We start from the raw sequence: 13,614 nt of genomic DNA, 5'->3' as shown, positions 1-13,614 counted from the left end.
TATTTTCTTGGCTGTTGTCAAAGCCAGCTAAAAACACTCGCTTCTAAATTTTGTTAAGCTGGATATAATGTTTAGTAGTCTAATGTTTAAGACAATTTTTGCTTAACCATGAGTCTGAATATTTTTAAATAAAGCAGTATCATTTAAATGCCACTGATAAACATTTTGAAGTTGTATTTATCTGGATGTTAGGTTGTTTTCAAATACTCATTTATATTATTGTGTTAATTTACACTCATAATTTTTAATAAAGGAAAGCTTTTTAAAGGGGTCCAAATAATCAATATATTGACTTATCGCACTACACATCAACATGACCTCAATCATTTTTGGTGATGCAATATATATCAGCCATGCATAAAAACCAAGTCTAGCAACACTTTAGCTGATTGCGCAACATCTCTATCTCTATTGGAGGTGTCAGTATAATTAAAAAACACTGGTATTTACTATAAATTACTATAGTATATTTTCATGTGGGTGTCTGACAACTGAAAATAGATCTGGTAGCAGATATCGTTGCCTTCGTTACCTTATCGTTACCTTGCACTTTTTTCTTAACATTTATTGTTATTTAATTAGGTAATGCGTTTTCACATTCTGATTCAGATGCCTGATTATTAAATTGTTAAAATGACAATAATTAAATGAAATATTCTTAAGAATAAAATGTTATGTGCTCTTTGGAAGAGTGTACTTGCATTGTGTTGATATTATATTGTCATTCTGGTATTATATAATGAGTGGCATAAAATAGGTCTTAAAACGTCAATAATATTGTTTATCGCAATATATTTTGGTGCAATATATCGTAAAACAGAAAATAGAGATTTAAGTGGATGCATACATTACCTTGATTTCATTGAGCATAGCTGCTTATGGGGTCGTTCACATATTGTGTCTTTTGCACGCACAAGTTCGTTATTTCCAATAGAGGCACGCGGCTTGCGCATGCATGCTGGGAGTGATACGCAGGTACGTAAGCAGATTTCACATATTCAACATTTGAGTGTTTACAGTTTGTCTCCACAACCGCAGACATAGTAGGTTATGTGTTTTTCCTACTATAAATATCAATGGTTACAGGTATCAGGTTTTCTTCAAAATGTCTTCTGTGTTCAAAAGAACAACAACAAAAAAGACAAACAGATTTGGAACAAGTGAAGATTACGTAAATGATGAGAGAATTTTTAAGTTTTGGATAAACTATCTCTTTAAATCTTATAAATTTGTCGAGCTGCTGTAATCAACCCATTGTAATGTTTTTCAAGAACTGCAGTTTATTTAGTATTTTTATATGCTTTATGTTTTAAAAGTAACTTCAAAGTAAAGTAATTAGTAATCTGATTACTTTTACATGTACAGTGTTTCCTCTAGGATTTAAGATCTACCAACTACCTATGGTGTTATTTCAATGACAAATGTCGTGAGCGCAGTATTTCAAGTCACGTTTATGTAATACAAGCATCCAAATCTCTTTGCTTGCGTGCCGATTTCCTCTGTTCGTACACAACTTCTTGCAGGCCCTCAAATATCCGCTGCTCAAGTGCAGATTTTCTTGTGGGCTCTCAAATAAACACTGCTGAAGTGCGATTTAGTGTGTTTATGTAACAAGTATGTCTCCAACATTTATTAGAATTGCTAGGAATATTATGAATACCTCCAATAGACCTACAGAGCGGCATTAATGCATTGTGAAGTAAAGTAAAACTCCAGGAAGATAAACTCATTGTATGCAGAGCCTTAGACCTTTATCTATAAATAAAGTATAATTATGGAAACTGTGTTAATCTTAACTGAAAGCTACGTCGTGTTTGCTAGCATCACGCACCTGTCAGTCAGTCAGTCAGCATGTCACCTTAAAGGGTTAAACAAACTACACACAGCATTACTACGGTTACAGAAAAGTTTGCGCTGTTATAATTCACTTACCTTTTATACGTTTGGGTGTGATTTATAATCCGCTATTAAAAAAAAACGACTGAATGTTTTGAATGAGAAGCTGTGATGTAGCCATGGTGGGATGAGTTTTGGTGTGGCCCCCCGCTATGGAAGAATGAATGTAGTGGAAATCATGAAGTAATTAGTAATGTAATCAAATGACAGTTTTCCAGTAGTAATCAGTAACTTGTAATCTATTACTTTAAGTAACTTACCCAACATTGGTAATCGGTCCAAGAAACTCAAAAAAGTTAGTAAAAGAAGTATTGAATGTTTGTCTGTAAATTGAAATGGTTGGAATGAAATGTGTGTATCACTATGTTAGATCTGTGAAAACAACTCAATCAGATCTCAACCCATTTGAACAAACCTTGGGTTGAAAGTGTACAAATGTTTATGGCATACAGAATATATATGTGTCAAAACACAGATTAAGCAAATGTGTCCAAGTCCCAAACCTGTAGACTCAACGCTCTGTTTGTCTTCTGTCAATGTAGATCCAGCAGTTATCATAAAAGAATGGGCCGCTTACAAAGGCAAATCACCACACACCCCTGAACTGGTGGAAGCTCTACCCTTCCGGGAGTGGACCTGCCCAAACCTGAAGAAACTCTGGCTGGGCAAAGCGGTGGAGGACAAGAACCGCAGGATGAGGGCTTTCCTGGCCTGCATGAGGTCTGACACTCCGGCAATGCTGAACCCTGCCAACGTCCCCACACCTCTCATGGTGCTGTGCTGCGTTCTGCGGTAAGCATCAACGCAGTTTCCCAAATCTCAGAAGACCTTGTGAAGATTCTGTTAAAATGCTCTCCCTCAGATCAGAAATGGATTAAACCGTTACAGAAAAGGGCCTGAATTGTCAGCTCTTGTTTATTTGTAATATTTCACTCCTTTGTGTTTTACTTCAGGTTTATGTTACAATGGCCAGGAGTAAGAATTTTGCGTCGTAACGAACTTGACGCTTTCCTAGCTCAAGCACTTTCTCCTAAACTTTATGAGCCTGACCAGCTGCAGGACCTGAAGGTGATTTATGTGGAGAATGTTGCATGAGGAATGTCCAGAAAATGCCCCAAAATGCACTTTAAAGGCCCGTTCACATCAAGGCACGTGCCACTGAAAGGACATGTAAAATAGTGTAAAATAGTCATAAAACATCTCTGTTGATGAAGTTGTTCTCTTAAATAGGTTTAAATGTCTGAATAATGTTATGAACAAGTGGTGCGAAATTCTGCGACTGGCTTGTTTGTAGGTCAGTATGATGACACACTTGATACTTGAATTTGTTTGGATAAAAATTGAATATGCACTAAACCGTCCATCTTATATTTCAAATGTTTAAAGGGCACCTATGATGCAAATCATCTTTTGGAAGCTGTTCGGACAGAACTTTGTGTAGGCATATTGTGTCCACAGTCATATCGAAGTGTTAGAAACACAATAAGTCCTTTTTAAAATTTCCTGATGTTAAAATAAGATCAAAATCCCTCCGCTTTTGAGGCACACCTCAATGTGATGTAGTAGTGCGGTTTCCCTGCCCACCGAATTGATTGACTGCCGCCTATTAACATGTCTCTGTAGAAACGAGCATCATATCATGATCAACAAGACAGGACGTGTGCAAAGGAACTGGGATTAAAAGATCTGTTCAGCTCGCTGTGATCATCAGTCATCATCAAATGTGATCAAGAATGAGTTTTGCAAGTTTAAAACGGTGCAGGTTTGTAATGAATTACAGCGATTTTTACCGTCTTTATCACCACAGCTGCATGTCAGTACAATTAAAAAAGGGGGCCACTTCAATCCCGGTTTGTGGACGTTAAATCAGGTTTATTTTGTACATTAATATAACGGATATCTATACAGCAGTGGATATTAACGTGTAGCCTGTCACATTTGCCGTGCAAAAACAGTGCAGAGTTAAACGTGTGCGTGAACGTTGTAGCAACATTGTGTATGACTCATCATTCCCATCGACTCATTAACTCCACAACAAATACATCAAATAATCATTGGGAAAGCTCTTACTGTAGTATTTCTCACAAACGTTACGTGAGATCTGTTTCCTTCATGTCTGTCACTGTGCTGTTTATCTGACACAGCTGAGGTGGAGATTGAGATTGCACATTCTGACAGGCACATGGGAACGGTGGGCGAGGAGAACCAGCATTAAAGGCACAGTCCACAAAAACAGCTACATTGTGTTCAGGGCAGAAAATCCCAATATTCTTAAAGGAATAATACATAATCGGATTGGTGTTTTGAGTTAAAACTTTACAGACACATTCTGGAGACAAAAAGACTTATCTTAAATCTTGAAAAAGGGGTAAATAGGTGCCCTTTAAATTATTTCAGTAAATCAATACTAAGAATAAAGAAGTTAACTGGCTTTTATGGGGTTTTTTTACATTTAAATTGTGTAAATGGGCCTTTTTTTGCTTTATGTAAAAACAATCTGATCAAAAAATCAGGTATGTAAAAACCTCTTGTTAGGAAAGTGTGGTTTTAGGTATTTTTCTGGACACTTCTTATTTGTGCGAACGCTTACCAGACTGATTTGCCCTAATGCTTTTGTGAAAAGCATGTTAGTCAGCTTTTCCGGTGAAAAAGACGTGGCATTTGAGCAACTTGAGTGCTAGGAATGTGGTCTTTTTTGTGTCGATGGTTTACTTGCCTAGCAAGCTTCTTTTTTTGGGCTGAGCTCCTAAAAACATGTGAACCATCCACACTAGCTGTGCTGTGTTGTGGCTGTCCATGTCTGTCAGTTCTGTACGCGCTTTTTGCTTCGCCTCTGCCATTGCTGGTTGCTCTCTCTGAATTGGCTGGAGCGGTTTTAAATATGGATAGATTATGGTCTGTTCATGCTTGCTTTGTGCTTTGGCCGGTGGGGGAGGGGTTGTAATCTGCCGGGTGGTTTAGCATGTAGCTGCTTATTTACCCTTAAGAGCTTTGTTTGACTGTCACTGCATCTGTCGCCTCCAGATTGATAACCTGGATCCACGCGGCGTTCAGCTGGCTGCTCTTTTTATGAGCGGCGTGGATATGGCACTGTTTGCCAATGACGTGTGCGGGCAGCCCATTCCCTGGGAGCACTGCTGTCCGTGGATGTATTTTGATGGAAAGCTGCTACAAAGTAAACTCAACCGGGCCAACAGGGACAAGGCCCCGCTCATTGACCTCTGCGATGGTCAGGTATAATTGCCACAGCACAACTTTTTTTAAAAACATTATTTTATTGTGTAGTCCAGAAGCACATGATTTATAAACAGGGTGATTTAATGGCGATCTTGGAAAGGCACAGAAAAGATTAACGATGAAATTTTGTGCTCTGAGTGGATTGGAATCAGTTTTGGTACACTTTCAGCTTCTGGTGCTTTATTATTGATCCCTGAGGCAGGAAAATAAACATCCTTGGCTGACTCAAGAAGTTAGATGTAGGAAGCAGTATGTTAACTCGTACTGTTTTATAAGTAAACTTATATGTATACACTTTTAAATTCTATAAACTACTGATGACATTTCTTCCAAATTTAAAATAAAAATGTTGTCATTTACACCATAAAAAAAACAAAAAAGTACCATGTTTTCAGACATCAGCCCGATCTTAAGAAGGAAATTCAACCATTTTACATATTGTAAGAAAAGTGGCTAATTTGTACAAGTTCATACGATTTAATTCGTATGAAAAAAAAAAATTTTTAAGGTGTGCTCCCAAACCCCACCATTAATGTAATGCAAATTAGCCATTAAATCAAAAAGTTACGAATTGGCGTGAGATTGTGTTGGACATATTACTTTTTAGACAACAGGGTACCAATGCTTTATTTATTTATTTTATTTTAATTCTTTTAAAGGTGCAGTAGGTGATCTTCCAGAACATTAGCATTAACATAATAGCTGTAGTTTTACATCCCTCCCCTGCCGTCCAAAGCCACGCCGCCTCAAGCCATAAATGTGCGAACGCACACCGAATAGATGACGATCTGATTTCAGAAAAGTGTTATTTGCTAATTCTAAAAGGTGAAATCATATAATCAGCCAATGACTATAAAAATACAACATTGTTCACAGTCAGATAAATAGTGCTAATGTTGTTTTGAATCATTCCTACATGCTACTTCAGACTGAATATTCAAAGGAACGTTAGATAGAGTGGGAGCGTGTCACAGGTTGTCACTGTTCAAAAATGAACGAATGTTGGACTATAAATCAAACTTTACCTCAGTAAAGCTGGTTTAATCTTTTGTGAGAAGTGCTTCCCTTATATGTGACCCGTACAGCTTTACTTTGACATTTCCTCAAGCGAGAATGATGTCGACTGAAACTGTCTGACACCAAGCTCATTGGTTCTATTGGCAGTGGAAATGCAAGCCTGATAAAGGTGACCCGTACCGTACCACTCACTGAAAACGGGCCACTAGACAACACAGTACCAATGTTTTGACTTCAGAATAGTAGTTCACCACCGCACTAAACAACAACCCCAAAACATTTATAATACTGAGTGTGCCTCACAGGTGAGTTGGCTTGACAAACCACCTGTAGAAAACACTTTTTCATATCTACATTAAAGAAAAAAAAATTTCTATGCATTTATGAAGTGTGAGAGAGCAGTCTTGAGAGTCTCTCTCTCTCTCTCGCTCTCTCTCTCTCTCTCTCTCTCTCTCTCTCTCTCTCTCTCTCTCTCTCTCAAATAACCTCCTTACTCTATCACTATATTCTCTGATCACTAACAGTTGCTTTGTATAACTAGCACTTCTTGTTTTGTATCGCCTCTTCATGATGAATCACTGAATGCCTCCTCCATTGTCAGTCGCTTTAGACATTCTAAATGAATCAAATTAAATGTAATGAAGTAAAGAAATCAATATTTGGGGAAAGTCTATATACTATATTTCGTTACAAGTAATTCACCTATTGGAACATTTTTAAAATTTAAGGATGACCTGTTGTTGTTTCCAGACTGAGCTAGTTGCCAAGGTGGAGAAGATGCGTCAGAGTATTCTGGAGGGTCTGAACTTCTCTCGCCCACCACAGCCCCTTGCCTTCCCTCCGCCACCTCCACATGCAATGCCTTTCTATCCGCCAAACAGCACCTTCTACCCTCCACCGCCTCTGCCCCCGCTGCAGGGGAGAGGGAGAGGCATGCCTGGTAAGACTGGTTCACATGTCAAACAGATTTTTATTAGTAGTTGTGTATTTAATTGTGAATTATTTAGATACTAATCATGCTGTATGAGAAGTGTTAAAGAAACTCTTATAAAAACTTTTTATGGAAAAGACTCATTTTAAAATTGGCCTAGAGTTCAAGGTACTGAACCAGCTGTTCCTAAGTTCTTTCCTTAACTATGACATAAAGTCCTCACCAGGGGCTTAGTGACTACTAGCAAACCGTAGTTTGTAGGTCGTAAGCTCTCCGAAAAGTCATGCGTATTGAATGACGTAATATCCAATTAAAAAAAGCTATTAAATCTTCAAACTGCTTTAAAATTGACAAATTACATGTTTATAGTACATTAAATTACAGTCAGTTAGTAATAACAGTCATACCTGCATCACGAGCCGTGAATACACAAAGTTATGAAAACATTAAACTTGATTTTTTTATATCCTCCATATGAAAGAGAAAAGAGCAGGAAGAATACAATTGAATACAATTAACACAAAACACTCCTGTCTATATACAGTGCATCCAGAAAGTATTCATAGCGCTTAATTTTTTTCACATTTTTTCATATAACAGCCTCATTCCAAAATGGATTAAATTCATTTATTTCCTCAGCATTTTACACACAATACCCCATAATGACAATGAGAAAAAATTTTTTTTTTTAAATTGTTGCAAATTCATTAAAAAAAAAAAACCCTGAAAAATCACGTGTACATCAGTATTCACAGCCTTTGCTCAATACTTTGTTGATGCACCTTTGGCAGAAATTACAGCCTTTTTTTGAATATGATGCCACAAGTTTGGCACACCTGTCTTTGGGAATTTTGCCTATTCCTCTTTGCAGTACCTCTAAAGCTCTATCAGGTTGGATGGGAAGTGACGATGTACAGCCATTTTCAGATCTCTCCAGAGATGTTCAATAGGATTTAGGTCTGGGCTCTGGCTGGGCCACTTAAGGACATTCACAGAGTTGTTGTGAAGCCACTCCATTGATATTTTGGCAGTGTGCTTTGGGTCATTATCCTGCTGGAAGACGAACCGTCGCCCCAGTCTGAGTTCAAGAGCACTCTGAAGCAGGTTTTCATTCAGGATGTCTATGTACATTGCTGCATTCATCTTTCCCTCTATCCTGACTAGTCTTCCAGTTCCTGCTGCTGATAAACATCCCCACAGCATGATGCTGCCACCACCATGGTATTAGCCTGGTGATGAGCAGTGATAGGCTTTCTCCAAATGTAACGCCTGGCATTCACTCCAAAGAGTTCAATTTTAGTCTCATCAGACCAGAGAATTTTGTTTCTTATGGTCTGAGAGTCCTTCAGATGCCTTTTGGCAGGCAGGGAGTGGCTTCTGTCTGGCCACTCTACCATACAGGCCTGATTAGTGGATTGCTGCACAGATGCTTGTCCTTCTGTAAGGTTCCCCCCTCTCCATAGAAGAATGCTGGAGCTCAGACTGAGTGACCATCGGGTTATTGATCACCTCCCTGACTAAGGCCCTTCTCCCCTGATCACTCAGCTTAGATGGCCGGCCAGAGGAGTCCTGGTGGTTTCAAACATCTTCCACTTATGGATGATGGAGGTCACTGTGCTCATTGGAACTTTCAGAGCAGCAGAAACTTTTTTGTAACCTTCCCCAGCCTTGTGCCCCGTGACAATCCTGTCTCGTAGGTCTACAGACAAATCCTTTGTCTTCATGCTTGATTTATGCTTTGACATGCACTTCAACCCTGGGACCTTATATAGACAGGTGCACGCCTTTTCAAATCATGTCTAATCAACTGAATTTACCACAGGTGAACTCCAATTAAGCTGCTGAAACATCTCAGGAATGATCAGTGGAAACAGAATCTACCTGAGCTCAATTTAGAGCTTCACAACAAAGGCTGTGAATACGTCTGTACATGTGATTTTTCAGGTTTTTTATTTTTAGTAAATTTACAACAATTTAAAAAAATCTGTTTTTCACATTGTCATTATGGGGTATTGTGTGTAGATTTATGAGAAAATAACTGAATTTAATCCATTTTGGAATAAGGCTGTAACATCTAAAAAAAAGTCGAAAAAGTGAAACGCTATGAATACTTTCTGGATGCACTGTATAATTAAACTCTTCTTTCACAAACTGAAAAACTGTGCGATTTGGGAAGAAAATAAGGCTGTGAGTAGAGGAAGCACATTCTTCATTATCATTACGAGCTCCACAATGTAACCTAATCTTACAGTCATTTTTTTATTGTTATACATGAGGGGAGGTTGCCATAAATATTTAGTTGAAACGAAGCATTACGTTTAAACTAAGTCTGGTGGTGCAACACAAACATTTTTGGTATTGTGTAAGTTGTAACTTAGTGTCCTTTTAAGTCACAACTAGGCTACGTTTTAACTTGCGCACTGCTTGTGCAACCAGCCCCAGCAGTTGATTTTTACAATTTTTGAATCCATTCAGCCAATCTCTGGATCTGGCACGAGCACTTCTAGCTTAGCTTAGCATAGATAATTGTATTGGATTAGACCATTAGCATCTGGCTCAAAAATGTAAAAAAATAAAATAAAGCTAGGAACCATACTATACATAATATACATTTTGACGTAATAATCAAGGCAACTTTGCTGAAGTACCATGGTTGCAGTCATAGCATTTCAGCAAAGTTCCTTGATTAATACGCCAGAATGAGAGTGTAGTTCCTAGCCATATTGACCTAGAAAATAGCAACTTTTCATTTTCCGTCATCAGTCTTCAGTCTACATGTACTATTCATTTTCTTTTCGGCTTAGTCCGGGGTCGCCACAGCGGAATGAGCCGCCAATTTGTCCAGCATATTTTTTACACAGCGGATGCCCTTCCAGCCGCAACCCATCACTGGGAAACCCATACACACTCATACACACATATACTATACATACACTATGGAAAATTTAGCCTACCCAATTCACCTGTACCACATGTCTTTGGACTGTGGGAGGAAACCGGAGCACCCGGAGGAAACCCACGGAAACACAGGGAGAACATGCAAACTCCACACAGAAACGCCAACTGACCCAGCCGAGGCTCGAACCAGCGACCTTCTTGCTGTGAGGCGACATCACTACCTACTGTGCCACTGCGTTGCCCACATGTACCATTGAATTTTTATCAATGATTTATGCTAAGCTAAGCTAACAGTGCTCCTTCTAAAATGGATTTACAAATGGTAACTTAGCTGTTTAACTCTAGGGGAGTTGCAAAAAAAAAATTTTTTTTAAGTCATTTAAGTCATGTTTATTACTAGGTTGTAGAAGTGAGAAATGGTTTTGGCTTAAAAATGAAAACTCGTCTGAAGATTTTGAAGAATGTGAATTGAATGTAAACTGAATATATGAAGGTTACCAAACATATTTTTACTTGGAAAAAATATATATTGTAATGTTGAGGTCAATGTGGACCTGCAACTCTTTGATTAGTAATACTGCGGTCACACAAGAGTTTGAGCATGTGAAATTGTGTCGTATGGTGCTGAAAAAGGGGTGGGAATAAACAAGTTGATTAGACATCCTAAAAAGTGAGCGATTGGTCCATATTTAAAATTTCTGTACAGAGAGGTCATGTTTTGATCTTTTATTGGTCTCACGCAATCACGTGTTGCGATTTTGCAGGTCAGAGTTCACCAAGCTTGAGATTTGCAATGCAGTGATCTGCTAAACTTGCTTTACGAGTTTGCGTTTCCGGTTTGTTGTATTCGCATGCGTATGAATGGAAGTGTATGGGGCGAAAAGTGCAGTGTGACAGTGGCTTAACACTTCAAGAAACATTAAGGCACAGGTGTCAAACTCAGTTCCTGGAGGGCCACAGCTCTGCACGGTCTTAACCCTAACTAAACACACCTGATCAAACAAATTGATTCCTTCAGGCTTGTTTTAAACCTCCAGGTAAGTGTATTGAAGCAGGTAAGTGTATTGAAGCAGGTAAGTGTATTGGAACTAAACTGTGCAGGGCTGCAGCTTTCCATGAACTGAGTTTAAAACCCCAACTTTAAGTGGAAAAAACAGGTATGGGCTTTGAATAATTTGATGTTGATTAAAGGTTGAGAATTTTGAGTGGTCTATCCTTATGAAAGCCTTTTTTTTAAATGAAAAAAGGAACCCTGTTTGATTACAGAAGTTTCATCAGTGTTATTAAAGTTTCATTCTTCATTTAATTCTTCTCAAGTTGGACTTCAGGCCATTCCATCACAGGGTGGTAAGCTTGAGATTGCAGGCACAGTGGTGGGTCAGTGGGCTGGTAGTCGTCGTGGCAGAGGAAGAGCCCCATTTCCCATACAGGTGGTGTCAGTTGGTGGACCAACCAGAGGGTAAGAATTAACTATGCTTTATTGCTCCTCATTTACATATTAATCATCACATTTTATTTTATTTATTGTCCTGCAATGTCATGCTTGGAATCTTAAAATGATTTTATATTTACTGTTTGGTAAAACTTAATACACTGTAGTCTGTAAGTGTTATACATGTGTATGCTTTTTTTGACATTTCAATTATTATTATTTTTTAATTGCTTTTTTGAACAGTCGTCCAAGAGGTGTGATTTCTACTCCTGTTATACGGACCTTTGGACGAGGAACCAGATACCTTAGTAGAGGGTTCAAGAGTCAGGGATCATACCAGGTGAATCACACTGCTTCAACATTTTAAAATAACAGAAAAACACTATCATTCAAATGTCAAAGAATCAGTGATGTTTGTTTTTAAGATGTAAATAAATTGTTATATTCTGCACAAAAAGACAAACTAAATTGATCTAAAGAGATGATAAAAATGAAATCAAAATGTCCATGGGGGCTTAAAAAGTCTTAATGTCTTCATTTAGGCCTTAAAAAGTCTTAAATTCACTGAAATATTGTCTTGTAGGTCATAAATCATTTTAAAGGGTCTAAATTTTCCTTTGTTTATGTAAAGCCACACAATTGATCCAACACGCATCCAATCACCAACAATACATTTCAGTAAAACTTTTAGCGAAACTTTATTTATAATTAATATTATAAGTCTGTTGCGGAAACATTTAGTTTATTAAAGTTTTGAAAGAGTTTTTTTTTAAGTTAGTTTGAAAAAAATTGGTATGTATAAAACTAGGGTCTGCTTGTTTTGACCCGTTATTTAAAATATGTGGCTAAGTAATAACTAATTAGAATTAGTTTTTAATGGGGCAAGCAAAACATTTTTTCTGCTGGGCCATTAAAAAAATCCTTGGTGTTTAGCACTACACAAGTCTGAAATTTCATTCTTCGTGGTCTTAAATTTGACTTTGAGAAACCTGCATAAACCCTCTGATCTATGGATAGGAAAAGGTACATGTTGCTAACATAATGCTATCACAATAAGCATGTAGCTATTATGATACCAAAACAATTTGCATGTAGCTAGCATGATTTCAAAATGACCAACTTAATGCTAGCAATGTGATAATTATGTGAGCATCACAGTTAGGACATTTTTAGTATGACATTAAAAAGTTTCCATAAAGTTTAATTTGCATGTAATTAAAATTAGCATGTAGCTACTCACTGCTACCATGAGTCAAAAGCACCAATTCCCATGCTTCTATGATATTCTGTAGCAGAAATATTAATGTTGCGCCACTCAGATTTTCTGCAGAAAATGTACATTTCTAGTTATTATTGTTCTGTAGATAGTTAAACAATAGTTTTTTTCTGTTTCAAATGTTTATTGTTTACAATGTGAAAGTATTTTTGGTAAATTTATATTGTAAAATGTTTCTCTTAATTTAATACTTGTTGATTAGTAGTTTACTTTGATTATTACTTTGAGCAGGTTTTACATTACATGCCATTAATACATTGAGTTGCTACACTGTCATTGGAAATATCAGGAAACTATTTATTAAATGCAGCGCGTTGGGTTATTTCTCAAAGATCATTATCATTTTTATTCTTAACTATCCCACCGATGGGACGTTGACGCTAAAAATGATGTGACGTTAATTTTAACAGAGCAAGCCTGCATATGCTGCCTCAACCAATGAAGTGATAAAAGACCGAAAGAAGCCAAAGTTGGCAACCGACGCACCACATCTGCCCTCAGATGGCTCCACAGTGGCAGAAAATGGCTTGGCGGAGGGTAAAGATGCAGACCAGCTCAGTGGGAACCAAGGGGAAAGCAGGGCTCCAAACCAACCTGAAAGTGCCTTTAGCAACGAATCTAAAATGTGCAATACTAATCCTCATTTAAATGCACTAAATGAAGACGGCGAGGGCCACAGAGATGAAGCTCTGAGCGTCGCCGTCTTACAAGCAGAAGAGTAAACCTATTTTTATAGAGAGGGTGATGGAAGGTGAAGCGTTAAGGAATATTTGGAAGGATGGAAGGCCTACAGTTGGTGCACATTTTTTCCTCTCTAAAGTGATAAACGAGGACTTAGGAATCTTTGAAATCCCTCTTCGATGTCAACGAGTTAAAACCACAAGCAATGATGAGGAAACCTCTCGGTAAAACATAGATATACAAGTC

The 13,614-nt window shown here is 37.8% G+C and overlaps 1 protein-coding gene across 1 annotated transcript in view; it reads left to right on the top strand.

Moving 5' to 3' along the window:
• The window catches only part of LOC130236978 (constitutive coactivator of PPAR-gamma-like protein 1 homolog), a 38,016-nt gene that overhangs the window by 23,039 nt on the left and 1,363 nt on the right, over positions 1–13,614 (top strand). The window contains exons 11-17 of the mRNA XM_056467747.1: positions 2,439–2,688; positions 2,850–2,964; positions 4,921–5,130; positions 6,901–7,090; positions 11,297–11,438; positions 11,655–11,751; positions 13,098–13,614. The exon at positions 13,098–13,614 is cut by the window's right edge and continues 1,363 nt beyond it. Coding sequence (XP_056323722.1) covers positions 2,439–2,688; positions 2,850–2,964; positions 4,921–5,130; positions 6,901–7,090; positions 11,297–11,438; positions 11,655–11,751; positions 13,098–13,409 — 1,316 coding nt within the window. The 3' untranslated portion in view covers positions 13,410–13,614. The remainder of the gene's footprint in view (positions 1–2,438; positions 2,689–2,849; positions 2,965–4,920; positions 5,131–6,900; positions 7,091–11,296; positions 11,439–11,654; positions 11,752–13,097) is intronic.

The sequence above is a fragment of the Danio aesculapii genome, chromosome 11, assembly GCF_903798145.1.
Source record: "Danio aesculapii chromosome 11, fDanAes4.1, whole genome shotgun sequence".
Taxonomy (NCBI): Eukaryota; Metazoa; Chordata; class Actinopteri; order Cypriniformes; family Danionidae; genus Danio; species Danio aesculapii.
The sequence above is the reverse complement of the archived record's forward strand: the minus strand, read 5'-3'. Positions and strand labels throughout refer to the sequence as shown.